Here is a 26430-nt window from a genome sequence, read left to right as displayed (position 1 = left end):
CATTAGTTTATAGAAACCAAAGGGATGATTATTATTTTTCTGAGGTCAAATGCATTTTTGTATCGAAGCCTGTGTGAAATTTGGGTGGAAGTGTAGATTTTTTTAAACTGATTGCTGCTTTGTAACACTATAGTAAACCACTGGCCTATAGCTTCGCTGTTTAACATTTATCTTCAATGGAACGAAAAGCCACACGATGCTCAGAAGGCCCAAACTGATTTTATTTAAATAGAAAATTAATATATTTTGATAATGTAAATTCCAGGTAGTAAAATATTCAGTCAATCTCTTTATAAAATTTACTGGACTATAAAAACAAGTTGACGGGACGTTTTGGTGTTCATTTAAACACTGGAAATACTCAGTCACATGACTTAAAGGGTTAGTCCATTTTCTTAAAAAGGGTCCAGATGGTTTGTTCACCACCATGTCGTCCGGGATGTTGATGTCTTTCTTTGTTCAGTCGAGAAGAAATTGTGTTTTTTGAGGAAAACATTGCAGGATTTTCTCATTTTGTTGGACCCCAACACTTAACAGTTTTAATGCAGTTTAAAATTGCAGTTTCAAGGCACTCTGGATGATCCCATGCGAGGCGTGGGAGTCTTATCTGGCGAAACAATTGTCATTTTTGACAAGAAAAATGGAAATGTGCAGTTTTGAACCACGGCTTCTCGTCTATCTCCGGTCCTGTGACACGCCAGCGCGACCTCAGGTAATTGCGTAATGCCGTGGAAAGGTCACATGTTACATATATGAAACGCACATTTGCGGACCATTTTAAACAACAGACTGACACAAAGACATTAACTAGTAACATTCGACATACAACAATGTTGGAACGATCCTCTTTCTCCACAGTTGTAAACACTGGGGCGTAGTTTCGCACTCGTCCGTAACCTCTTGATGTGATGACGTATTACGTGAGGTCGCGCTGGCACGTCACAGGACCGGAAGAAGGCGAGAAGTTGTGGGTTAAAAGTGCTTATTTTGTATTTTTCTTGACAAAAATGACGTTCGTTTCGCTGGATGGGACCCTTGTGCCTCGTTGGGATCGTTTAGAGTCCTTTGAAACTCTGTTAAAACTGCAAGTTTGAACTGCATTGGGTCTGTTGCGGGTTGGGGTCCATTGGAGTCCATTGGAATGAGAGAAGTCCTGGAATGTTTTCCTCAGGAACGTGGTTTCTTCTCGGCTGAGCAGGGAGGGACATCGGCATTTTGGATGACATGGTGGTGAGTAAATTATCTGGATTTTTTTTTTTTTAAGTTTATCACATGGTACAGATGATGTCACTATTCAACGAGGGGCGCTCCACCTTAACATAGATTGCCTTTTTAATGCCTCTTTCAAATAGCCTGTCCTCTATATCCAAAATCCTCACCTCGTGGTCATGTACATATAAACTGCTGAATCATGTCGATAATGTGCCTATTTTGTTTCTCTTATATACAAATGCCTTGTTTTTATAACTGAAGATGTTGTTTGGATGAACACCGAAACATTTTGCTAACTTGTTTTTAAAGTCCAATGATTTTTAATGAAAGAGTTTGACTGTATATATTTTGATATTTCAATCTTTTTACTTTATCTTTTAATCTGTCTTTGGTCTGTCCTCATTGCAGATCAAAGGCACATGGTGCACAGAGGTTTTGTAAAGGTATTACCACTGTGTGCAAAATCTGATTTATTTTTTTCTCTTTTTTTCTTGTCCTTGTTTAGTCTAAAAGGCTTAAACAGGACAGGCATTTAAAAAGAAACAAGTGCCGATTCCCAGCACTAAAATTACATCATTTTCGTTATTTAGGGATTGTTCTCCCCCAAAAAATACCTGACATCATTTACCCACCCTTACAGAATGCATTTGATGTTTTTTTCTAATTGTAATTGAGTGCAGGAGATACACGAAAAAAGGAAATAGAAATGTTTATGTATGACTTAAAAAGGAAGAAATTTGTAAGCAAACAGTTTTTGAGCACCATTGACTTTCATAGTATGTTTTATCCTACTATGTAATTCAGTTTAGCAGAACAAAAGAAATTTGTACAGGTTTGAAACAACTTGAGAATTAGTAAATAATGACAGAATTTTATTTTTTAGGTAAACTATCCCTTTAAGAAGGCTTTGACTTTTGTACACAACTATTATCAAACTTTTGTTGTCATTTGCTGAGCTTATCTCCATTTTCTTTTTTTATTATTATTGAAAATGCAGCTACAGCAAATGTATTTGTTTCTCTTAAATGACGTAAGTAAATGACAGAATTTTTATTTTAAGGTAAATTCATTTTTTTAAATAGCTTCAATACATCACTACAGTACATAAAGTACATGTGCATTTTTGTCTTAACTGTTTTTCAGTCTTATTGGTGTTGGTTTGTAATTAAGTTATGTCAGTCTGTCACCATCTTTACTAGACTGTTTACTAAGAGTCTTACATTCCATTAGAACACAGTCTGTAGTTTTGCCTTTAACACCGAGGTGCACTGAAGTCTTTTCATTCGACTAAATGTCGTGTTTTAATTAAATTTTACATCATCTCTCCATTTCTGACATACAGTACATGCATATGCGGTAAAAAACAAGGCTTTGAAATTCTTCTCAGGCTACAAAACTCTGAAATATGCAAAGTGAATGTTAAGTCTCATATCTTCGTCTGTCCGTCCTCAACCTAGTGGTCTCAGCGGAAGTCCTACGCTGTACTCATCTCAACAATCCATGTATTGTACCTGTACTGCTTCATCCTGTTGATAATCATGAGTTTACAATCTTTGCAAAACATCTCTTTCTCCACATTAAACATGTCAAACACTTTGTACTGTATTATAAAAACAGCATTGAGAATTGAGTCCTGTGTGTGTCCCTGTGTTTTTGATTATCACCCTGTGTTTTCTTTGCTAGCTTCACGTCAGCAGGCTCTCAGGTCTTCAGACACAAAGGATCAGTTTAACTGTCTGCGAGAATCTCACCGTCTGAGCAAGTGCCAAAAAAACAGCAGACGATACAACAGGCTATAATCCTCCAGCTTCTCCTTCATCACACAGTCCTGCCATCGCCGCTCACAGCTGATAGTGAGGAGAGAGACATGAACAGATGAAAGAGATGGTGACATGAGAGAAAGAGGAAGATGGATAGGATTTAAGTGTAGCTGGCTAGAAAGAGGTAGCAATGTTTTTCCAGGCTGCTATAAGCCAACTTTTTCTGTTTCTCTTTGGCCGATACTTTTGTGTTTTGTTCATCACATGAATAAGAGTACAGTTATACTAAATTCATTATTGGTGGGTTTTGCGTTTTTTCTCCTGAGTAGAAGCCGAGAGTTTTGAGATTTTCAACCCGCATGTGTTTTCAGAATAGAGTAAAATGCAGTCTGTGTTAAACATCACTTGAAAAGACACTGCCATATTTTTACAACACAAACTATAAATTACCTCAAATATGAATTTTCTGCTTTAATTTACATGCGCCACAAATCATACCACTGTTACAAATCCTGGGATGTTTCAACCTATGGTTGGGTCAAATATGGACAATTTCCAAGTTAATTTAAACCGTCAACAGTTTGGTTTATATTTTACCCATGGGTTGAAACAACCCAGATTTTTTCTTTATTTTATGTACAGTGCACAGCATAAATGAGTACACCCCCTTTGAAAAATATGTAATTTTCTACATTTGTTAGTAAATATGAGACCAACTTGCTGTATTTTTACACACCAGTTTTATAAAACATCTATGTCTCTCAACATAAGAGTTAAAGTCACCGACCACCTTAAGGATACGAAAAATAACACATTTAAATCAAATGAGGTGATGCAAAAATGAGCACACCCTACAAAAATTCTAATATTTTGTATGGCCTCCATTCTTTAAAAAATTGAATAAAGAAGTTGACAACATACAGTTACATCTTTAATTTTCCATTCTTGAACAATGACCTCTTTCAGATCCTGGATGGAAAATGATGTTCTGCTTGTCTTTTTAGAACTCCTCATACCTCAACCTGGATTGAGGTCTGAATCCCTTTAACCCTGTGCTTCTTATCAAATGAATTAGTGACCTTAAATGTGTGTTTTGGATCACAATCATGTTAAAAGATTGCCTGATGACCAACGGCAGAGAGTGATGGTAGCATCTTCTCTTTAAGTATTTCACAGTACATCTGTGTATTCATGATGCCGTCTATAAATTTAACTCTCTGACACCTGCAGCACTCATGCATACCCAGAGAAGAGCACTGCCACCACCATGCTTTACTTTTGGTACCATGCATTTTTCATTGTACTCCTCACCTTTGCCACACCGTACAGTTTGGAACACCTCAGAGCCAAAAATATTAATCTCTGTCGCATTACTCCAAAGTATAGAGAGTTAGAGACCCAATAGGCTTTACCTTTCTCAATATGAGCTCTAGCAAAATGCTTTTTGTGCATTGTCTTTACCAGTGGATTTCTCTATGAATGACAGCCATGCAAGCCACCCCTTTGCACTATACCTCCGTCGTGTGGTGTCACAGGGAACATTCCAGATTGACTTTCTAATGACTTAGCCAACTGTGCTGAACTTGCATGATGATTTTTTCAACATCTCTCATCAAAGAACACTCTTGACGAGGTGTTAACTTCAGTAAACGTACTTTTTAATTTTGGATCCCTTTCGTGACAGTATTCAAACTTATTAGCAATGCATAACTAATTATCTTGAAACCTTGACCATTTTGTGCAAAGAAATTCTTTTATTTCTCACATCTTGAGACATTTCTTTACCGTGTGGTGCTATTCTATCACCATTACATGAGAGTGGATTTTCTCTCTTAAATACCACTCCCAATTACCAGTTATTGTGTGGTCACCAGTGTGATGATAAATTATATTCATCATTTCCTAGTGAATTCCTGTTAATTACACTTTATTTTTATTTTTTTTGGCTAACATATTCATCAGGGTGTACTCATTTTTGCATCACCCCATTTAATTAGTTATTTTTTGTGTCCTAAAGATGGTTGGTGACTTTTACTCTTTTGTTAATAAAAAAATGTTTAATAAAACTGTTTTTTAAAAAAGAAAGCAAATTGGTCCCATATTTACTAACAAATGGAGAAAAATCTTAATTTTCAAAGGGGGTGTACTCATTTATGCTGTACACTGTATGTAGTAGAGGTGTGCATCTCTGTAACTGAGGCTGATGTGATACGCATTTCGATGCATAGCCTACAATACAATGCATTAAAGATAGATATAAAGCACCTACCGATCCAATACGATTCACCCCATTACAATGCAGTGCAGTCCGATTTTGAATCGGTTCAACATATTATCATTCAATGCAGTATGGTGCAATGAAAAAATATGATGCAATTTAATATGGTACAGATGAATTCGAAGTACAGGCAGAGATAGCAGCGTTACCTAGCTTCTTCCTTTGACAAGACTCCTGCTGCAAGATGGCGGCGGTTTTGATGCATGCTTAGTTAGCACTTAGTTTGCACCCCTTCAACCTTGGCCAAGGTCGAAGTTCTGCAAACTAAGTGCTCTTCCACCATACAATATAGTTCTCATTGTTTTATCTGCTTAAAAAAATCACCACGTTTTATTTTGTGCCACCATACTTACTTGTGTAACTATTCATGTAACAGTCTTTAAATAGGGAAAGCATGGAAGTGTTTGGTGGCTTCTAAATTCATCCCTGTTTGGATCCTAAAGAATGAATGGGGCTAGGCTAAATGCTAACACATTCACGACGCGCTGTACAAAGATTAAGTGCACTCATTGAAAAAAGATAGGAATGTAATTTGTCTAAGTTGAGGTAAGAACATAGTAAAATATTGAAAAACAGTGGTGTTTTCCTTTAAACATATGTTGTGAAAATAATGTTCTGATTTGATTTTTTTTACTTTTATTGAAAGTATTTATTATTGAAACTGCTTTTCTATAAACTCACTCCATGGTTCCAGTGCACCTTATGCTAATTAGCCTTTTGGGTTGGCCAACAAATTGGTGTCATGACTAAACCACTCCATTAAGCAAGAACAAAAAGAGTGAGAGAAGATAGGTCAGATTTAAAACAAGAAAACAATACAAATAAGAGAAACCTTAATCCCAGTTCATATTTCCAAGTCCACTGTAATACATTCCTCGACACGTCCTCGCTCTTATTTCCATCTATTTCTCCCTTGAACTGTCAAACGCAGGAAGCTTGACATAGGATCGCCAATTTGGTGAAGCGTGGGAACGGCGAGATGTTGTAATACTTGCGTAAGGACGTGTTTGTGTGTGTCAGGTAGAAACCATTATACCACACTCCTCTGATTACCATCTTTGTCACAACAGCTCTGTCAGAAAGCCATCGCCATTTACAACCATGACAGAATTCAGCAGGTTTGGCAGGAGCAAGATGAGGAAATGAGAGAAGGAGTCAGGTCGCTGGGGGAAACACAGAGCGTCTACTTTAAACCTAATCACCGCTGGTGCCGCCGCGCCTTAGCACTTGTCTGTCAGAGGCGGTGACCATTGTGTTGAGTAAGATTGGATGCCTTCATCACTTAGCGCACCTCCTGATCTCATTGAGTGAGATCCTGGGGTAAAAAGGCCAGCAGACCCTCTTAGTTTTTTATTTATTTCATCTGCAGAGAGATGAATTGAGTTCCTACACTTTGGTGTGTGCTCACACTTTGTTAGAAGTTCTCAGGATTCTCAGAGCACTTAGGCCTTGCTGTGATGCCACACTTGGTTTTTCACTTTGGTTGCGAGTTGTAATGAAAGCAAGACACATTCCTTCATATGTTATGGCCATGGTCTTGATAAGGACAGTGTGTTTTAGTATCTGTGTCTCAGGAAAATGAATGTGACGTGCATTTGCTTTTTGGAAAGAACACTACACAATGTCATAGAATAACCATTTTTAGTTCTTCTAAAAGTGGGATTAGGTGAGTCTTGCAAAGTTGCACTGAATGACACTAAGGGCCGGAATTACTAACAGCTACCACAATTACAAATCATCATTTTGGCATTAAATAACAACTGTTGGGATTTTCTACAGCCGTGCAGTGGATAATATAAGCACAGAAAATATTTGGTAGTTATTTTTGCGACTGACAAATGCATTTGTAGGAGTTTCCCCTTTAAGCCCGGGATACACTGCACGATTATTGGCTGTCCCAGACGAAAGATTGCCATCTTGAAACAACCGTCGCAATTTCTGTGATCGTGGCTCTTCGTCTGTGGTCCTATGTCGTATAATGAGAGAAGTGTAAAGACCGACGTTTTCCCGGTCTTGCATCCAAAGATAGCCTACAATAGTTGCTGCTACGACCTGCGACGTTACTGGTGACGTTACGCTAACGTGTGATGCAGCCGCCGAAGCTTCCGTGTCTTCATCGTACAGTCTACATGCTTGTCGTACCCGAGTTTAAACTATCCATGTCGCACAGTGTGATAAGGTAATGATCTTATAGGAGGGCAAAAATCCTGCAGTGTATTCCGGGCTTAAGACGCAAAACTTGTGGGATGTGAGTATTTAAATAATTTACACAACGCAATTTACTAATGTTTGCGCACAGTGGCGGCTGGTGACTTCTTTTTCAAGGGTGCATGATGCGAAGCTCATCACAACATGCATTTAGCCTGTCATGTGTGTGACTTGTCATGTCAAAATATGTATTCGGTGCATCATGTCACCATGTCAGTCCTTCCAGAAAAATTTCCTATGTTTTTTGGTGATTGTTGCGGGCAAAAATCCTTGATCTTACGGCAAGTTTTCTTAAAAAATGCGAAGGAATATGAGGGATATTTATGCAATTTATGCGATGAAATTGTGGGAACTTGCAAAAATTGCGAGAACTTAAACTGGGTGAACTTGCAGCTTTTCAATGATGTTCACGTTACCTGATAACGTTTCCATGGCAATAGGGGACATGGCTGCGCTAGTGTGAAGTAAATGCAACATTTTTCAACTTTCTGCTAAGATATATGTGACATCTTGCTACGAAAATTCAAGGATTATGAAATCATGCAAGCCCGCATATTTTGCACGCTGAAATCTGTAATTTATGCGGCGAAAGTGTGGCGTATTTAAAAAAATTGTGCCCCTGCATAAATATGCAGACTTTGGCTGATTATGCATTGAATCATGTAATCGCATAATCGTGTTTTTCTACAGGGACTCCCATGTGCATCACGCAATACATGCCTGTTGCAGATGCTTCAAAGGGGTTTATGATAACACTCACGTTTACCACATACTCCACTAATCTCATGTGTAATCAGAGTTTACTGTTAAGTAAGTGTTTTTAGAGTATTTTGTGAACGTGAGTGTATCTTTTATCATAAAACCTTTCGACGGCAGCAGGCACTTATTTTGACATGACACATGATGCACATACTGTAGGTTCACATCACACAACAAACAAATATTTTGACATGACGATTAACACACACACAACACTCTGAACATATATTTTGAATTTGCGCCCCTTGGAAGAGAAGTCACAGGCCACCACTATTTGCGCTTGTTATTACTGGTATTATTAAGCACAGAAAAAGCTTGTCTTTAATCATTTTGTGCTTGAAATGGCTGCAATTGTTGCTGATTGGATGAGGCATCAGAGATAAGAGAGCATGTGGTACAAGGCAGATGATTTTTTCCACATATTATTCAAAAGTATTGTTTGCCAAGCCATGTTATTTTTTTATTTGCTTGAGGGGAGTCACTAGTAGAAGTCACACAATACCAGGTGTTTCAAAACTTCATGTAAACTTCCTTTTTTTTGTCCTCCAGTTCTTTTCAGTGTACAGTATGGCTTCGTTAGCTGGGATTTTACACCCCGAATTTCAGCTGCGATATCCGTGGTGCTGAACTCATTAGTAGATCCAGCACCTAAAGAGCATCAGAACTACTTATTTGCGACCCTGGCTGCTCTTAGTAGATTGCGTTGGTCATTATGGAAATCAGCTGTTGCGCTTTAATTTGCACCTTTTTGGTAAATAACCCTTAGATATTACCAATCCCATCTGCACTTTTTCGGAATTGCGTGTCACACTAATTTGGACCATTTAGTAAATCTGGCCCAAAAACTGTTAAGTTTGATTAATTAGTATTTAAAGCTAGCCTGGCTAAAACCAGACCATTCTCATAGAGAATGAGACATGGTCTGGGAACCATATGCTCATTTTCTCGTATTTGAGGCGTGGTTTACAAATGCCCAGAGCCGTTTATTGGGCGCTATGAATGTCTATCAAATGCGTCTGTATGTAGCTCATAGCCAATCGTTTCAATTATACCAGATGACGTATGTAGAGCGACATAAATTCGATCGGGTACACATGCACACAGCTGAAAGCTATGCAACTAAACCTGTAGCTGTATATTGATATTAAAAAGCAACACAACTTAGTGGCACTGTGACAACCACAGTACAGGCATAATGACAATATGATATGAATAAATACTGCTTACCATTTATAAGTTAAATGAACTTCGACAACGATGTCTGGCAGGTTGGTCCTATAAAACTTTGTGGCTATCATGTCTTGCCATATCCAAACATCCTTCTTGGATATGAAATTGTTTAATGCCAAAAGTTGCTCTTTTTTTTAAATTAACTTGCGTTCAAAACTCCTTAGAACACTATCTAAGACTGCCCCCTCCCCGTTCTGTGATTGGTTCCCTATTTCAGGGGCAAAATTGGTCCATAGTTTTCATGCTAGACTTGCAGCATAAATTTGCACGCAAGGCAGCATGGGGAAACCCAGGCTAATTTAAAGCACCATTATTTTTCTATTAATGCCACACTTTATTTTTGTGTAGCATGAACGGAGACTCGCATTAAAATCTTGACCTAATACATTTTTAAAGCTTAATCATAACTGAACTTGACAGCACTCACCATGCATTTTCATTGTATGAAAACCACCAGCTGTAGATGATCTGCACAACGTGTGATCGCATTAGAAATTTAAGCTGTTGATGTGCGATTCCTGTCGCAGCATTTCAGACACAAAATAAAAAGATAAAAAATAATGTTTTTGACACGTCCTTTGTCCTTATAAGCATTTCTCTCTGTGTTTTTAATGTTGCATCAGCCTGTTTGGTGTTCTAGCTTGGTTCAGAGTAGAAAAGACAGAGAAGCGTGTAACCGGATTAAGTTTCTGCCATACTGTCATTAATAATCAGCCAGTTCTACAGAGGAAAAACCATTTACAGCTGACACATGTTCATTTGAATAAAAAAACAATGTTTTCTCTTGAACTCCGTCGCTCGGTTATATTCTGCTTATTATGTGAATCAACTAAACCGATTTAAGATTATATACATTATCTTTCCATTCCTCTATACCTTCTAATGATTTCACCTTTAGATTTTTTAAATCACATTGTGACTCACTATGTAGGTGGGGGATTGGCAAAAATCAAATTTCCATTTTCCAGTCCGTGTTTAGTAACCCCGCCGTGGCCTGCATGCTTCTTTCATCCTACTGTACCTCTCTGTCTAAGCCGAGACTTTGCGAAACACGTCCTCCCATGACTTTTCATAACTCTCCTCTCCTAAATCTCCATTAATCAGACCATCTGACTGAGGAACATGAAGCCTGTGATCAGGACCGTGTAGCAAGACGGCCAGTCGTGGTGGCAGACATTTCCGTAGCAAAAAATACTTTAGAAACCATTAGAGGTAAGAGCCCCGGCCTCCCTCCTGATATACACTCCAATCATTTTGATTTAAAGGCCAATTTGAGGTTGTCTGGCCCCTACATCCTGAACCTGACCCGTCTATCCTGTGGATGTGATAAGTCTTACTACAGTATTTTTCAATGGTGGATGAGATCTACAGAACACTGGAGGTGGATGTGTGGGTGGGTCACTGGGGTTAGGGGGTCTCTATGTTACTGCTTAAAGTTTGATATTTCTCCAAAAAGACACCCTGGAGGATAACAAACTCTCGCACTGTTACTTTACTCTGCTATCCTTCACTGTCACTTTCTTCAGTCTGCTGTATATGCAATCCTCTGTAAACCCAAATGTCATCTTAAACAATTAAGTAAATATCACTTAAAATGTTGTATTAATAAAATAAAAATTACAAAATTCAGGCATAAGGAACTTAAAATGATCAGAATACATGGAAAGTGGGTAACATTCATGCGCCTGAAAATTTTAAATATTTGGTCAAAGAATAAAAACTGACAGTGTTCCATATTTCAAGCTTATTCTTTCATTACAGTGCATCCACTTTCCCGGCTATGGGCAGGGGTGTGTTGGATTGGCAGGATCCAAACACATACAGTAAGTCCTTGAATTGTGACACATACCGTCTGGCTTGTTAATACTTTGTCCTCATGCTCGGTGTCTACGTCGGCTCTGTTTTTCTCATCTGACCTTGCAGAGACAAAGAAAAGGGTAACAAGAGACAAAGAGGAAAGGTATTAAAATGTAGGCCAGAAACATTAAGTGGTGAAGTGGGCAGAGGATAGAAGTAAAGAATTCAAAAGGAGGCAAATAAAAATAAAGCTTTATTAGCCATTATTGGGGTGGTTTCCCAAACAGCGTTTAAATTAATCCAGGACTATAGTTATATTGGGACATTTAAGTAATTTTTTCAAACATATTACAAAAAACAATACAGGTGTGCATCGAACCCAGTCTCACAGAGTTGCGTATAAATAGCACGAAGTGTGAAAATCGTGCAATATATACGCCAAATTCCGCTTTGACGTGCATGTGGTGCACCAGTCCTTCCCATTCACTTAAACGGGCATCTTTTTTGTCGTTTTATTTATTGGTTTCAAATTTTTTTTCTATTTTTCTACCATTGTCGCTTGGGTTTAGGGTTAGAACAACTTTTTGGTATATAGAAAATGACATCCTAACCCAAATTCCAAGTCTAACCCCAACTCCAAGCGACCATGGCTTAAAAATAGAGAAAAACATGGAGAAACCTGTATATTAAATAACCTCCTTAAGCAAATCTTAAATCTAACCCTAAACCCAAGCGAAAAGGGTTCAAAAAAACAGAAAAAAATTGAGAAACCAATAAATAAAATGACAAAAAAAATGTGCCGTTTAAGTAAATGGGAAGGACTGGTGTATCATATGCACGCTAAAGTGGAATTTGGCATATGTTTTGCACGATTTTTACACGTGCTATTTATACGCATCTACATGAGACTGGGTAGAGGTGCATTTGAGTCGAAACAATGGCACTGATATATGTTAAAATGTGTCAGTGCAAGAGTTTTTTAATTAAGGCAGATCAAATGTGCATTTTAGAGCCCGTCCACAAGGAGACGCGTTTAGCTATATACGTACAAAAAAATTGTTGAATCGGCAATATCAATCGACTTTTATTCGATCGTTTGGTCCAGATGGAATCTGCCATTTTGGGAGCCTGAATCCGATATTTTTTTAAACCAGGTCCCAGCAGATAAACTGAAACCGACACCCATGCTTCTTTGTGTGTACAGCCAATCTAGGGGTGCAACGGATCACAAAACTCACGGTTTGGATCACATTAAGCTTTTTGAGGCAGGGATCGGATCATTTTTCGGATCAGCAAAAAAAAGTATGGGAAAAATCTAATAACAAACAAGAAATCACAAACATTTATAAAAAAGAACAAAGTTGCACATTAAGTAAGGTCTAAAATCATTAGGTATGGAAATCAAATGAATAATAACACTGTAATGTTAACATTTGCAAACCTTTGAAACACGTACAAATTCCCTATTTAAATTTGCGTATTAATCTGCGAATCACATGCAAGCCGAACCTTGGGTCGTGATCCGTGCGGATCATGGATCAACTGCGATCCGTTGCAGCACTAAGCCAATCTGTATATTTAAGCTCTTTTCTCACATTACGGAAAATACCAACATGATCTCACGGACAGACGTGTTATAGTCACGAAAATTTTGATTAATTTATTTGTGTCCATGGCACGAAATTCAGCTTTTTTTCTTTTTCGTGTCACTCGCACAAATTTCTATAAATAGTTTTTACCCCAAGCGACAGAAAATAGGAAAAAAACGATAAGAAAACAATACATAAAATGACACGAAAAAGAAAGTTGTGTCATGGACACGAAAAACTATTTATTGAAATACGTTCAGGTGACACGAAATAAACATTCGTGCTCAAGGCATGGAAAAAAAAGGTTAATTTCGTGCCATGGACACGAATAATCACATTTTTTGTGACTATAACACGACTTTACATGAGATCAGTCTGAAAAATACACCGAAAAATTTGTACGTTTGCTTATCAAGCGCTATTTCACTCTGTATCAAAGGAGCTGAAAGGTGACACACGCGTCCTCACTATGACACGCCCCTTAAAGGTCACGTTCTTTCTGATCCTATTTTTTAAACTCTAGTTAGTGTGTAATGTTGCTATAATAGCATAAATAATACCTGTAAAATGATAAAGCTCAAAGTTCACTGCCAGGCGATATATTTTCTTTAAAAGAATTCGCCTTTCAAAGCCTACAGCGAACGGCCGGTTTGGACTACAGCCCTCTACTTCCTGCTGTAATGACGTCAGTAGAACAGTTTTTTGACTAAACTCCGCCCACAGGAATACATCAGTCGTCAGCTAAGATAATGGCAAGCTGAGCTGCTATCAAATCACAACACACTAAACAAACTACACAATCAGAACTCAATATGTATTTCTGAAGGAGGGACTTCATAGAACAAGGAAGACATCAGCCCGTTTTTAGGACAGTCAAGAACAGTGCTATAGACATAAGTAAATTGTGTGAAAAATACAGAATTTTTTATTGCGCACTGTAAACACAATCAAAGCTTCAAAAACACATAAAGACAGGGACCTTTAAGGCATTGTCTCTGCCATTTGTTCACACCTTACACACTCCGTGTTTACGGAGGGAAAAAAGATTGGATTAAGAGGAAGCACTGGTTTCGTGTTGATGTGGCTTCCCTGCATAACCTTGAGCTTCTCATAATTAAGTGAGACAGATTGGTGCATTTTGCACCATGTCACGTATATCAGAAATATATGATGTCATCGCTATGGCACTATGGGTGTGATTGGTAATCATGTGGTGTGAATTGAGAAGCCTGGAGGTCAAAGGTTCATTCATTTGATTATCAGCAACATTGCAATCTAAGAGGATCGAGAGTTGAAACAAGGTTCAGGACCCCGTCTGCTAAAAACGTAATGACAACTTTAGAGGAACTCGAAGCATTTTGCTGACAATATTTAGACAATACGCAGGGGAACCATGACAGTGTAAAGACAGGCACGCTGATCAGGCTGATGAAACGCATTGGCTCATACAGCTACACACAGACTGTTTAGGGAAATCATCGAGAATGTTTGGGGAATGTATCGACAGTGTTTGCAGAACAATTTGGCAGAGCCTTGAGAATGTCGCGGTAACCCGTAGGCTACTAAGTGAAGGCAACCCCTGTTTTCTTAAACTCTCTTTCACTGCTCTCAATGGAGCCCCCTAACCTCTAACATCAGCTATGCTAATTACCAGGACAGCCACGTTCATAGTTAATACATACAGACATATAACCCAGGGGCCGTGAGGAGCCAAATCATATGAATGTGAGGTTATAAAATGTTCAAAAACCTCAAAGGTCTTTTTGTTTAATGTATTACTCTTACCTCCTTCTCATAATATTTACCTCTTCTTATAAATTTATCAGATTCATATCCAGTAGTAAACGTCTTTCTGTAAAAGAAAAGAAAGAAATACTTAAAATTAGTGCTGTTAGATATCCAAGCACTTGAGATCCAAGCATATCCAGCATCACTTGGGAAAACTGTCTCCAGCAGAGCCCAAAACCACAGCCAACCCTCTCAAAGATAAATGCTTAAAAACACAACTTAAACAAGAGTTTCAAAGGCAAAGTTCATTTTTCACTTTTATTTTTTTGTGTTGTCGAGTAGGAAGCATTTACACAATGGAAGTGTTCACAAGCTAAGGTGAGACTGTATCTTCTCAACACAAGTTTGATGTATAAATATGATCTGGCCCCAAATGTTAAACACACACACACACACACACACACACACACACACACACACACACACACACACACACACACACACACACACATTGGGTACAGTGTTTGTTGGCTGAGACTGTCTATACTCAGACTCGGATATGGCAACACTTAAGGAAACTGTGACACTCACAATCATCATCAACTAACAAATATCCCCATCCAGGTTACACACACACAATGACCCACTCAATGAGCCCGCGCAAAAATTTGTCGTTTAGCAAACTCGTCAGTTTTAACATAACACATACTTTGCACAAATTGGCCACTGTAGCCTCGCAGAAGAGAGTGGCGCCAATTTTCAGTGGACTGTGTGAGTTTGGCTCAGGTGTGTGTGTATTCATCAATGCAGTATTACCTCTTAGCTCACTTCGAAAATCCCTGCTGAAAAGAACAACACGCGATTATATTTAGTTTCTGATGCTGGTCACTAACATGTAATCAACATGTGTCTTTACCAGCCTTCTTAAAGGGATCGTTCATCAACAAAGATTAATTTCTGTCATCACACTGTAAAAAATACTTTGCTGCCTTAAAATTTTTTATTAAATCAACTCAGATTTACAAGTCATTTCAACAGAGATAAGTTGTCACGACTTTTAAAATTAAGTTGACTTTTCTCAACTATATTTTATAAGTTATAACAACTCACCTGTAGTTATAACAACTCATCTCTAGACAAGATAAATAATGGTAAGTTGAAATGACTTGTAAATCCGAGCCGATTCAACAAAAAATTTCAAGGCAGCAAAGTATTTTTACAGTGCATTTACTCACCCTCATGTTGTTTTAAGCATATGAGTTTCTTTATTCTGATATTTTTTGATAAATGATGGCAACTACACACACTGTAAAAAATCATATCAAATTAAGTTAAATCATTTCAACTTAAAGTATTTTTTTAAGTTTTTACAAGTTATGTCAATTAAATATTAGTAAAAAACTTAAAATTGTATGTTTAAATGACTTTTAATTGCACAACCAATTTGATTAAACTTGCATGCAGTACTGCAGCATTTTTTTACAGTGCAGTTGATGGCACCCATTGACTTCCAGCTGTCACCTTTCTAGTGCTTAACTTAATAAAACCTCAACCATTAAAAAAAATTGATTTATTTTCAAAAATCTTTATATTTGGTAGGATGACAATAGGATGGCATACACTGTAAAAAGTAATACATAGATTTAAAGGGTTGTGCACACCAAAACTTTTAAACACGGCTGAAAACGCCTGGAGGACACCGATTGCCAGCTGTTTTTTCAGCTGAGTGCCAGCTTTCTTTAGCCGAGCAGTTGATAGCTGTGATACTTGAGCTGTGAGCCGGTTGGTTGTTGTGGTAATGTCCCGCCCCTCCTCCACTGTGATTGGACAGCCGTGTGAGAACTGATATTGACGAGCGGAGCTTTTCATCCAAAGTTGAATCTCTTACAATTCTTGACGTTATGCGGCGAGCGCAGAAAAATGCAGAGGGCCGATTTTCAGCACGGAAAGAAAAACCCTAGTTGCTGGCTTATTTGAAAAACGCAGAGCTTCCATACGCACAACTGGCGCTACGTCATAGAATGTCTCTGAACAGGTTCACACCCATTTTGGGGGAAAATAAACTAGACCTTCCATTGACTTCCATTCAAAATGGCGGAACAAAGCAACGCTCGTACACAGCCGGCAGGCGTAAATAACTTAAGAAATCACTTAGATTAAACATGTTGAGTAATTATCTGTCCACCCTGCTTCCCATAGAGCGCGAATGATACATTAACACATTTAATTTGGTCAATATAAAAACATGTCCCTTTCATTCTCCCAGCGTCAAATTTGTGTAACAACGCTCCCTATTGGCCAGAGGTGTCTTACCCGGACATTTACTTGTACCTCATCGAGTCAACAGGGAAGCCAGTGAATGATTTTACTTCGTATTTGAAAGTTACTTCGTATTTATATATTATGTCTTTATATTTAGAGTAATGAGTGAACTTTTCCGTCGAGCCATACAACTAACTGGCTTAGCGATATTTCCAGCAATCACTGGATGGCGTTGTTACACAAATTTGACCCTGGGAGAATGAAAGGGACATGTTTTTATATTGACCAAATTAAATGTGTTAATGTATCATTCGCGCTCTATGGGAAGCAGGGTGGACAGATAATTACTCAACATGTTTAATCTGAGTGATTTCATAAGTTATTTACGCCTGCCGGCTTTGTAAAAACGTTGCTTTGTTCTGCTATTTTGAATGGAAGCCAATGGAAGGTCTGTTTTTTTCCCCAAAAAGGGGCAGTGACGAAATTTACAGTCAAGTTCCCGGATGTGCCGGTAGTCCGTATTGGAAAAAATGAAAACCTGCACCGGCCGCGGGCGTAAAGGCTTTGGTGTGCACGCCCCCTAACTTATAAAAAGTAAGGCTGCAAGTGGCTGCATTGAATGTTTTAGGTTGAGTCAACTTGCAGCCTTTTTTAAGTATAATAAACACTGTAACATTACTTAATACAAACACAACAAAATCAAGTTGAGTTAACTTATAGTACTAGTATTACTCATTTAGTTTAATTAACTTTTTTTGGTACAGGTAACTTTTTTATGGTTTGTTGTTGTTGTTTCCATAAACATTGATTTATACTTCATCATTCTGTAGATGAGGGCATAAAACATTTATTTAATCAATGCGCCTGCCCAGTTTCATTTTGGGCAGCTGTAAAGTGCAACATACTTCAGTATGCAGTCTACAAGCACCAGTCTTCTGAACAATACAAAAACTCGAAGAAACATAAACTCGAAGATAATGAAACACTAACAAGTCTTTCTTTTTTGTTAAAAACACATAAAATAGCGTTTAAATTCCAATTTTACTCTCCAGTCCCATGCTAGTTGTTTACTAAAATCATTCATGTAGTTTCAACACAAAATTATTAAGTTAATTTCCTTCTTACAAATTTAAGTGGATTATACATGATAAAATTGAATTTAAAAAGTTGAATTTACTCAATAATGTGTTCATTAGAATTACTCAAATTATTCAATTTTTTATGTTATTTTAACTCATATTTTGATAAAAAACAAGAATTCAAAATTTTTAATACAGATTACTAATTTTATTTTTGTTAAATCTACTAAGACACAGAAACACTTTTTTACAGTGAAATATCAAAGTAAGGAGGATACATGGATTTTTTTGAACAGTGGAAAATAATGAATTTAACAGGTTGCCAGTTGATGTATCGTATGCATATAAATGTGATCTGGCCCCAAATGTTAAACACACACGCACACACACAGGGACCTAAAAATTGGTTAAAACAACCCAGCATAGGTTAAATTGCAACCCAGTGGGTTGGGTTTGTTCCTTTTTGACCCAACACTGGATTGAAAATAACCCAGAATTTTTAAGAGTGTACATCTCTCTCTAACACCAGGCAGAGAGCATTTACACCTCACGGGTGTAAATCCATCACAATATTTAACCTGAACAGGTTCTCATCAGCTCAATATTTCAAGCCTGTCACTCATAAGTGAACTCAGTGGAAACACAACATAAAAGAGGCTTTTGCCCCTGACGCGAGCCTGGAACCACTAAACCCCTAAATCCTGACCTGCAAGAAAAAATCCCTCTGTAAAGTAAGGTGCTGTGAAATGCATACGAGAGCAGTCGCCATTAATTAAGACTAAAGAGGCCGATGTTACGCATGTTAGTATCTGAGCGAGCGAGGGGAAAATTAAAGACTTCTAGTCTTTGCTCAGGTAAAGCAAAAGCAGACTTTCTAAATCCAGGGTTTTCACGCTCATGGAAAACGTGTCATTTGTAAAAACAAAATCGTAATTTTTAGACTTGGAAATGTCATGGAAATTAATACAAAGGAAAATTTCTATTGTTGATGTGAATGTGTCTAGCTGCGTGCAGCTGTAACGTATTTATCATTTAGAAACACCACATTGTGAATTCAGTCTCTACTGTCTAATGAAAACTAGATTGTTTCAACCTAAAAAGTGTAACCCAGTTAACCTTGTTCATATTTAACTCAACCATGGTTTGAAACAACCCAGCATTATGTACATTTACTGTATGCATTTGGTAGACGCTCTAACCAAAGTGACTTTTAGTTCATTACAAACATATTTAATCATTATGAGTACAACCTCCTAATGCTCTTGAAGTTGAAACAGCATAGCATAAGTTAATTTAAACTCAGTGGTGTTATTTATTTATATTCTACTTACTGTATGACTGTTAAAAATCTTTTGGACACAAAGGGTCCTGAAAATGTATTGGTTAAAAGCATTTATACCACGGTTCTGTTGAATGCTGCATTCTGATTGGCTGAGAAAAGTTCAGTGGGTATGCATTCATTTCTGATAACCACACACTTAACTTGTCAAATGTCTTAAAAAAGGCACCAGAGCAATGTTTGTGGTAACCAAGGTATAAGAGGAATAATTGACTCTGGTCATTTGAATTATTTGAAAATAATGCACACCCGCTTCGCGTCGTGCCGCATTGCACCTTGGGTGTGCATTATTTTCTTATAATTCAATGGCCCGTTGTCAATTATTCCTTACTTAAACTTCTAATTTTGAAAGAGGGCCTTCAATTGTATATGCATTTTGAAACTTATCTCATGAACAATGTATGCAGTATCAACTATGGAAATGCAGGAGGTGTAGCAAACGTTGGCTATGAATACCATGTAGCGATCTTGAGTCTAGTTTTGTCTACTTTTTGAAATGTGGAGGTGGAGTTGTGAAACTCCAGAGACCTGGCCTATAAGCCACACCGACCGCCTGTGGACAGTGCCTTCACACTCAAGGTTCTGCCATTACCTCAATTCTCAGTATATTTTAGTACACTTACTCCACTCAGCCTAATCATCTACCTGACGTCTGTACTAAAGTACGAGGGGTTGTAAAACTTTTGGATGGAGGGCTCAGTGTTGGCTTTGATCAGGCGTGTACTGTTCGTGAGCATGGCATTGCTTGTGATTTGAGGAAACATCAGCGCTGTCTTGTGTGACTCTAAGTGCTTTTCCATGGTGCCATGGCAGGATTACTGTTACAGTAAAGTCTCTCTCTTTTAATGTGTCTTCTTTTTTCTTTGTCACAGGTTCTCTACAGTGTGATTTTTATTGTGTGCGTTTATCTCCCCCAGTAAATGGTGCCAGTGCCGGGCCTATTAGGACCTTGACCATTAACCTGTGTTAGACGAACAGCCCGACACCACAACACGCTCACCACACGGCACTTTTCACCACATGGTAGAGATATACCAAGCAGCACATCTGTGTACATTCATCCAGGAGACGGGAGGGCAGGGGAGAAAGGGAGAGACCGAAACAGAGAAAAAGAGCGAGTCTGTGATGTTTGCCCACAGAGTTTATAAAACAGAAGTCAAGCCGTATTAAAACACACGGCACATTAGTGCCATAAGCCGCGCCAAACCCTGACAGCCCTCCTAGACCGCACTTTCAAAATAATAATTATACTGCGAGAGAGAGAGAGAGGGAAGAACATTAAGATCCGTGCTTCGGCTCAAACGCCAAGACTTTATAATTGTAGACGCACCAGTTATCAGCAAGAAAGGGGAGGTATGGGTGTACACCAGGATGCTGGGAACCCAAAAAAAAGGGGCATGTGTAATGTGGATTAGGACTATGAACCGTTAGATGGATGATTTTAGTGGTTAGGCAGGTTCAGAAGTCAAAAGAGATGGTCCAACGAACAATCAGAGATTATCAGTCGCTTCAAAGCAGTTAGATATTGTATGACTTGGCTAGCATGCAGTTCTTCGATCATTAGTGGTGGACTACAGGCTTGTTTGTTTTCAGTACATGCTACATCATCAAAACCCTACTATTTGCGTCTTTAACATTGTCAAAATGGGCCTTTTTTTGAAAACTTGGTTGAGATTTGACATTTTTGATGTTATAAAATGTAGACTTAAGTGGCTGAAGGAGAAATCCAAATGGTCCGGTATTCCAAGTATCAGTGTTTCCAAATGGTTGGAAATATTCAATTTATGATTTTCTTAAAGACATGAATTGGGGTTTGGGGTTGCTTGATCAGCTTATTTCATATCTACAAAACGTCTGGTGGAAGTTCCTATTGATTTAGTCGTAGGAATTGGGGTTTCGTTTAACAACGCTGAAAATAGTTAAATAAACAAACACGGCAGAAACAACCCTCTCCATACTGTCACAAAGGGCCGTTATTGGGTTTTTACCACAAATCCATATATTCATAAAACTCTTTTAGCATCTACATTTGACGCTCAGTCTCCAGCTCCAAAGAAAGCAAAGGCGCACAGCGGCTTGACATACACACACATCACATGAAAGCCACAATTGTAGGTTTAGAAGCAAGCCGGTACCGAGCACCGATATTCATTGTTACAGAGAAAACATTTTGTCGTATCTGATGTTGTTTTCTCAGCAGAGAGAGAAGGTTTAGTGCAAAAATAATTGACTTTATTGCCTCCATTTTATACGGCGGGCCTTTTACGAACACCCAGCGCTGTGATTTGTAACTTGTTTATCTTTCGGCAAGCCCTTTGGAAGTGTTGGCTTAGATTCGAGATCTCAAGTTTGTGTTTGTTACGTAGAGACGCGAAAGTTATGACTGTTGATTTAAAACAAGAAAAATTTAAGAAAGATGAAAAACAGGTCCTTATAACTAAAATCTGAAACCTTTCAGGAATATTTTTTGCTTTCTCTTCATAGTCTCTGCAGCTATAAATTTCGCAAACCTATACAGGTTGTTTGCAAATGTGAGTTTTTCGTTAAAATAAACATAAATCACAAAACATTACAGCTCTCCTTTACGGACAAAAAAAGAGTAAAATAACAGCAGGTGCAAAGTCTACGTGAATGAAAATATTAAACAGACTGTTTTTTTATGGTGAGGGTCAGTGAATCTCGCCAGCTAGTGCTGTTTAACAACCTGTTATTGCAATATGAATATCTGTCATAAATCATTGCAAGTCTCATTAAACCGTCAAAGCTGCTTTGACAGTCCTGGAAGGGGAGATGGGTCGGGTGGGCTATGTGTTTAACTTATCCGTGCTAAACTGAGAAGACCTAAGAATACGGCAGACGTGAATCCCATCATACGTATGGGTAAACGTATTGATGTACCATGATCTTTCTCGGTCTAGAGCAGAAAATGAAGCGTGGTTGACTTTGGCACTAATTTCCTTCTATGTGTCTGGTTGTCTGGTCTATTGTAGGGCTTTAAGCATTTTCGCATTGGCTCGTGTGTGTGCACGTAAACGCACGCTCGCAAACTTGCATGGCTGCCTGTGCAAACACCCTATAAAATGGGCTATTATTCATAATGAGCAAATAATAGTAGCATTCACACAGCATTCGATTTCAGTTTGCACGTACAAAGGATTGCATGGAGTCCATCTGCACTGTTATGACAGGTCAACAACTCTCTTGTTCGTGACATGTCAGTCTTATCCCCTCAATAACTGTTGCTCCAAAATCTGCTTACAGCTGGGAAGTCCTCTTGCACAAGTGTAAAGGGGGTCACACTAAATGCAAAAAATAAAAGCAGTTTTTACTGCATACAAATTTCTGGTTGTAGTCTTATAAAGAGGCTAAGAATTAATTATATATGGTCACTAAACTTTTGCAAAAAACAGCAAATCTAATGGTGGCTTAAGAGTTTTGCACAGTACTTTAGATTTGACCTTTTATGAGATTTTGCACGTCTTGTAGCTGTTTTTGCAGTTTAACTGAGCAGTTGAACTGCACTTAACTCTGCTGAACTACTATTGACTTCCATCAATAGGCAATCATAGCAGTATTGTCATGCCTACGTGCCCCTTACATTTTTGAACCATGTGGATTTTAAACTAGTGAACTGGTTTAGAGAGTACAGTTTATCATGTGTTGTGCAAAATATTGGACAAATTGAATAACTGTGCCCTTTCGAACATTCACCGAGGATCTTTTTCACAGCACTGCAGGATGCAATGACTACATCAGTGCCTTTAATCGGCCACACAACTTGTGTGCGTGGTTCTGCCCGAACCTGATTTCTTTCTTGTTAATGGGCTGTTTTGAGAGTGGAGAGTGAGCTGTGGACGGATGCAATCACGGCCTACATGCTTTAAGACGAAGCAGCGCCTCGTAAATCTCCTGCAGTTTGGTCCCGCTTAAGCTCAATCAGCATCTCTGCCGGGCCGTTCCAGACGCCGCCTTTGTTTATTATGCCGAGTCTGACTTAAAGGCAGAGAAAATCGGAGGAGATGACAGGTGCTTCTGACCGCAAGCTGTGGGTGTTTATGTTTGAAGGAAACTCCAAATCATTGTGCCTGCCCTCCATGTATTTAATCTCCAATTAGTGCTGCTAATGAGAGCGTGCCGTGGATTACACATTAAATCCCTAATTTTTCTTAATTTTACGCCTTTCTTTTTACAATCACGTTGTTTGACTTTGATGCTTAACTCTTTGCTTCTAATCACCTGTTTATTATCTGTTTTCCAGGATACCAAGGATATCATCCTGTAGCAATTTTTCCAGTTACTGTATAGCACGGTGAAATGTATACCCTGATTACTGTAAGTCACATTGAATAAAAGTTGGAGAGAAATTGTCAATTAATGTATTTCAGGTATATTTTGTACAATTTAATAGGTTCAATATTGGTTGAGAAAGAGTACAATCATTAACTCACACATGAATTAAACATTCAGCCATGTTTACTGTACCTGTGAATTGTGTGGAAGTTCTTCAGAAATCCCATGTTTCATATTGTACCACTAGATCAGTGGTTTTCAAACTTTTTGGTGTGTAGGTTGCACCCCTTCACGGCTCCCCCAAAGAAGATTGATGACATAAAACAAACTCAAACTTAGAATTTGACTTAAACACAACATATTATTTTATACAATGTAGTGCTGTTGGTTGGTAACTATATTTTTCGAGTTTTTTTATTACACAGAATTTATGATCAATTTAAGTGTCATAAAACTGGGGCCCCCTGGCACCATCTCATGCCCCCAAGGGGGGCCTGCACTAGATAAACTTGATTAAATATATAGGGAAAGCGTTTTTGTTCTGCTTTAACAGTAAATGTCCATGTAATATTAAATGCCTGGGGATATTCTTTGTAATGAATGTCTGAATTTGTAACAAGAAATAGAATTATTAATTAATTAACAGAAATCTAAAGAGGACTGTTTAAGTGGAAAAGCATGGACATTTCTGTAATTTTAACCTCTAGGTCATCAGTGTGGTTTGGCACATACGTAGCAGAGAGAGCGAGAGAGAGAGAGAGAGAGAGAGAGAGAGAGAGAGAGAGGCTAATATACCTGGCACCAGGCCTTGGGTCTGTATGAGGAGCTCCTGTTCAGTTTGGGTTCAATTGAAAGCTTATGAGTGAGACCTATCAGAGTTAAATTAACTTATTTTTCCGTGGTGGTATGATGAATACGATCAATGAGGAAATTGAGTCTTACTGTGCTTGCTTGTCATTTTATGCCAAAGCATACAGCAAAGCACAGAAGTGGTTTATCAAATGGGTCTCAAAAGTGTGATTCTTCAACCCCAGACAAAAAAACAAAAAACAAATTATATTATGTAAAAGCATTATTCATACAGTCCCCATGTAAGGTTGTTTTAGACCTTCTTTGGCAACGACACCTTAATAACAATGTTGCTAATAATATAAATAAGTGTTGTGTACAGACAATAGTTAATTAAATGATTGTACTACTGACTGAAATGTTTCTATTGATAATTATTTTGCTTAAATGTTTACAATTATTTTTGTGTTTGCATAGCAAAAAAAAAGACAAAATTCTTTAGAAAAAAAGTATAATAAGGCTGTCTTGCAGCCCACAGTACAGTAGTAGAGAAAAGGCAGTCAATAAAAGTCCAGAATAAATGAAAACTCCTTCAATACTGTTTAAAATACAGCTTGATGAAATCCCAATTTGATTAAATGTCAAATTTAAATTATTTTTTGTCATAACATAATAAATAAATACATTTGTTTTTATACTTTTTATAGTTTGCTTTGATTCTAAAATGTGGGGGAAATAAATAAAAATATGTACATTACGACATTACAGGCCAAAAGTTTGGACACACCTGACTAAATTGTACTATGATCTTAAAAATAATTTAAGCTGAAGGTAGGTACTTTTGTAGATAAAAATATACCCATGCCAAACAAATTAATTTTTGTTATTAGAAAACTAACATTTTATTTTAAAATATTATTTTGAAATAGATGACTTACACGTGAATATTGAAGAAAAAGAAGCCAATAAGAGCCCAGATTAAATATGAACTCCTTCTATACTCTTTAAAATTCATCCTAAATTGAACATTTAAGAAGCTTCTTGAAAAAACGAAATGCATATGGTTCAGCAATTTCTAGGCAAATGGTGACTGCACTTCAAATAATAAAATATAACAGAGTTTTGGTTAATTTTGGATGCTTTTAGTCACCAACATAATTATCAAAGTTGCATTTGTGTTATGCCATCGTTTGGATGAGTTTATTATTATTATGTTATATGGAAAAATGTATAAATAAAGAACGAGTGGGTGTGTCCAAACCTTTGGCCTGTACTGTATATTTATATATAACCATAAGTAAGGAATATAAAGAATTAAAAACTGCTTTACAAAATCCAAACGTTTTTCTCACTTACGCTTTTTGTCCCTCTCTGCTTTTCGTTGTTTGGCTGTATCCAAGTTACCGGATCCAGCCCTCAGTTTGTTGCTATGGTTACTCAGAAACTGACATGAACACCGTCAGGCCAAAGTTAGCAAGCTAGAGAGCATATTTAAAGGGAGGAGAGTGTCGGTTAGGGAGTGTTAAAAAGCAAAACGATCATTACTAACATTTAAAAAAAATCCGTTAAAAAAGTTCGTTATAAACGAAAATCTTCGCGTCTAGTATCGTTTTTAATGCAACTATTTAACTAGCCTTGACCTAATACTAGCACTGTTAAACTCTCTGAGTTGTTACGTAAGAAGCATCTTGTGTCCGACATGGGGGTTACACTTTCCAGGGCAGTTCAGTGGGTCAGTGGTAGGGAAGATAAACTAGAGATTACTCCGCTGAATGAAGCCATACTCAGTGAAATCGCGTTGTTCACGGAGGAGTTCAGCGCTAAACACCCAGAGGAAGCCAGGCATGTCTTCACGGAGCCTTTACAATGGAAAACATTTCTAAATGCTTCTGATTTCGATGAAGAGTATGACATCAGGTAATACCATACTGCACTCATTTCAATGCCAGCAGTGATAGGAGACCACGTTCACTTTAAGAAAAATTATGCTACCTTTATGCTACTTGTAGTTCACAGTTCATATGTATTCATGTCCTAAATCTGTTGATTCCTACAGTATGTTTAAAAGGATCCCATTTTTATTCATGTTGTTAATGTGCCAGTATTTCTG

The 26430-nt window shown here is 37.8% G+C and overlaps 1 protein-coding gene and 1 long non-coding RNA gene across 4 annotated transcripts in view; one reads left to right on the top strand and one right to left on the bottom strand.

Moving 5' to 3' along the window:
* Window positions 1–2114: 2114 nt before the first annotated feature.
* Window positions 2115–25908, bottom strand: LOC129421005 (uncharacterized). 3 transcript variants are annotated; one of them, XR_012369267.1, is made up of 5 exons: window positions 25677–25908; window positions 14639–14685; window positions 11297–11363; window positions 2877–3059; window positions 2115–2738 (listed from the first exon to the last, which is right to left on the bottom strand). It is a non-coding gene; the product is annotated as an uncharacterized lncRNA (long non-coding RNA). The 3 variants fall into 3 exon arrangements; XR_012369266.1 differs by lacking the exon at window positions 25677–25908 and adding an exon at window positions 23724–23860; XR_012369265.1 differs by lacking the exon at window positions 25677–25908 and adding an exon at window positions 23478–23543.
* The window catches only part of odad2 (outer dynein arm docking complex subunit 2), an 89103-nt gene continuing 88533 nt past the window's right edge, over window positions 25861–26430 (top strand). Inside the window, 1 exon segment of the mRNA XM_055176257.2 lies at window positions 25861–26237. Coding sequence (XP_055032232.2) covers window positions 26020–26237 — 218 coding nt within the window. The 5' untranslated portion in view covers window positions 25861–26019.

This window comes from Misgurnus anguillicaudatus, chromosome 4, assembly GCF_027580225.2.
Source record: "Misgurnus anguillicaudatus chromosome 4, ASM2758022v2, whole genome shotgun sequence".
NCBI classification, from domain to species: domain Eukaryota; kingdom Metazoa; phylum Chordata; class Actinopteri; order Cypriniformes; family Cobitidae; genus Misgurnus; species Misgurnus anguillicaudatus.
This window is presented reverse-complemented; position numbering and strand designations above follow the sequence as displayed.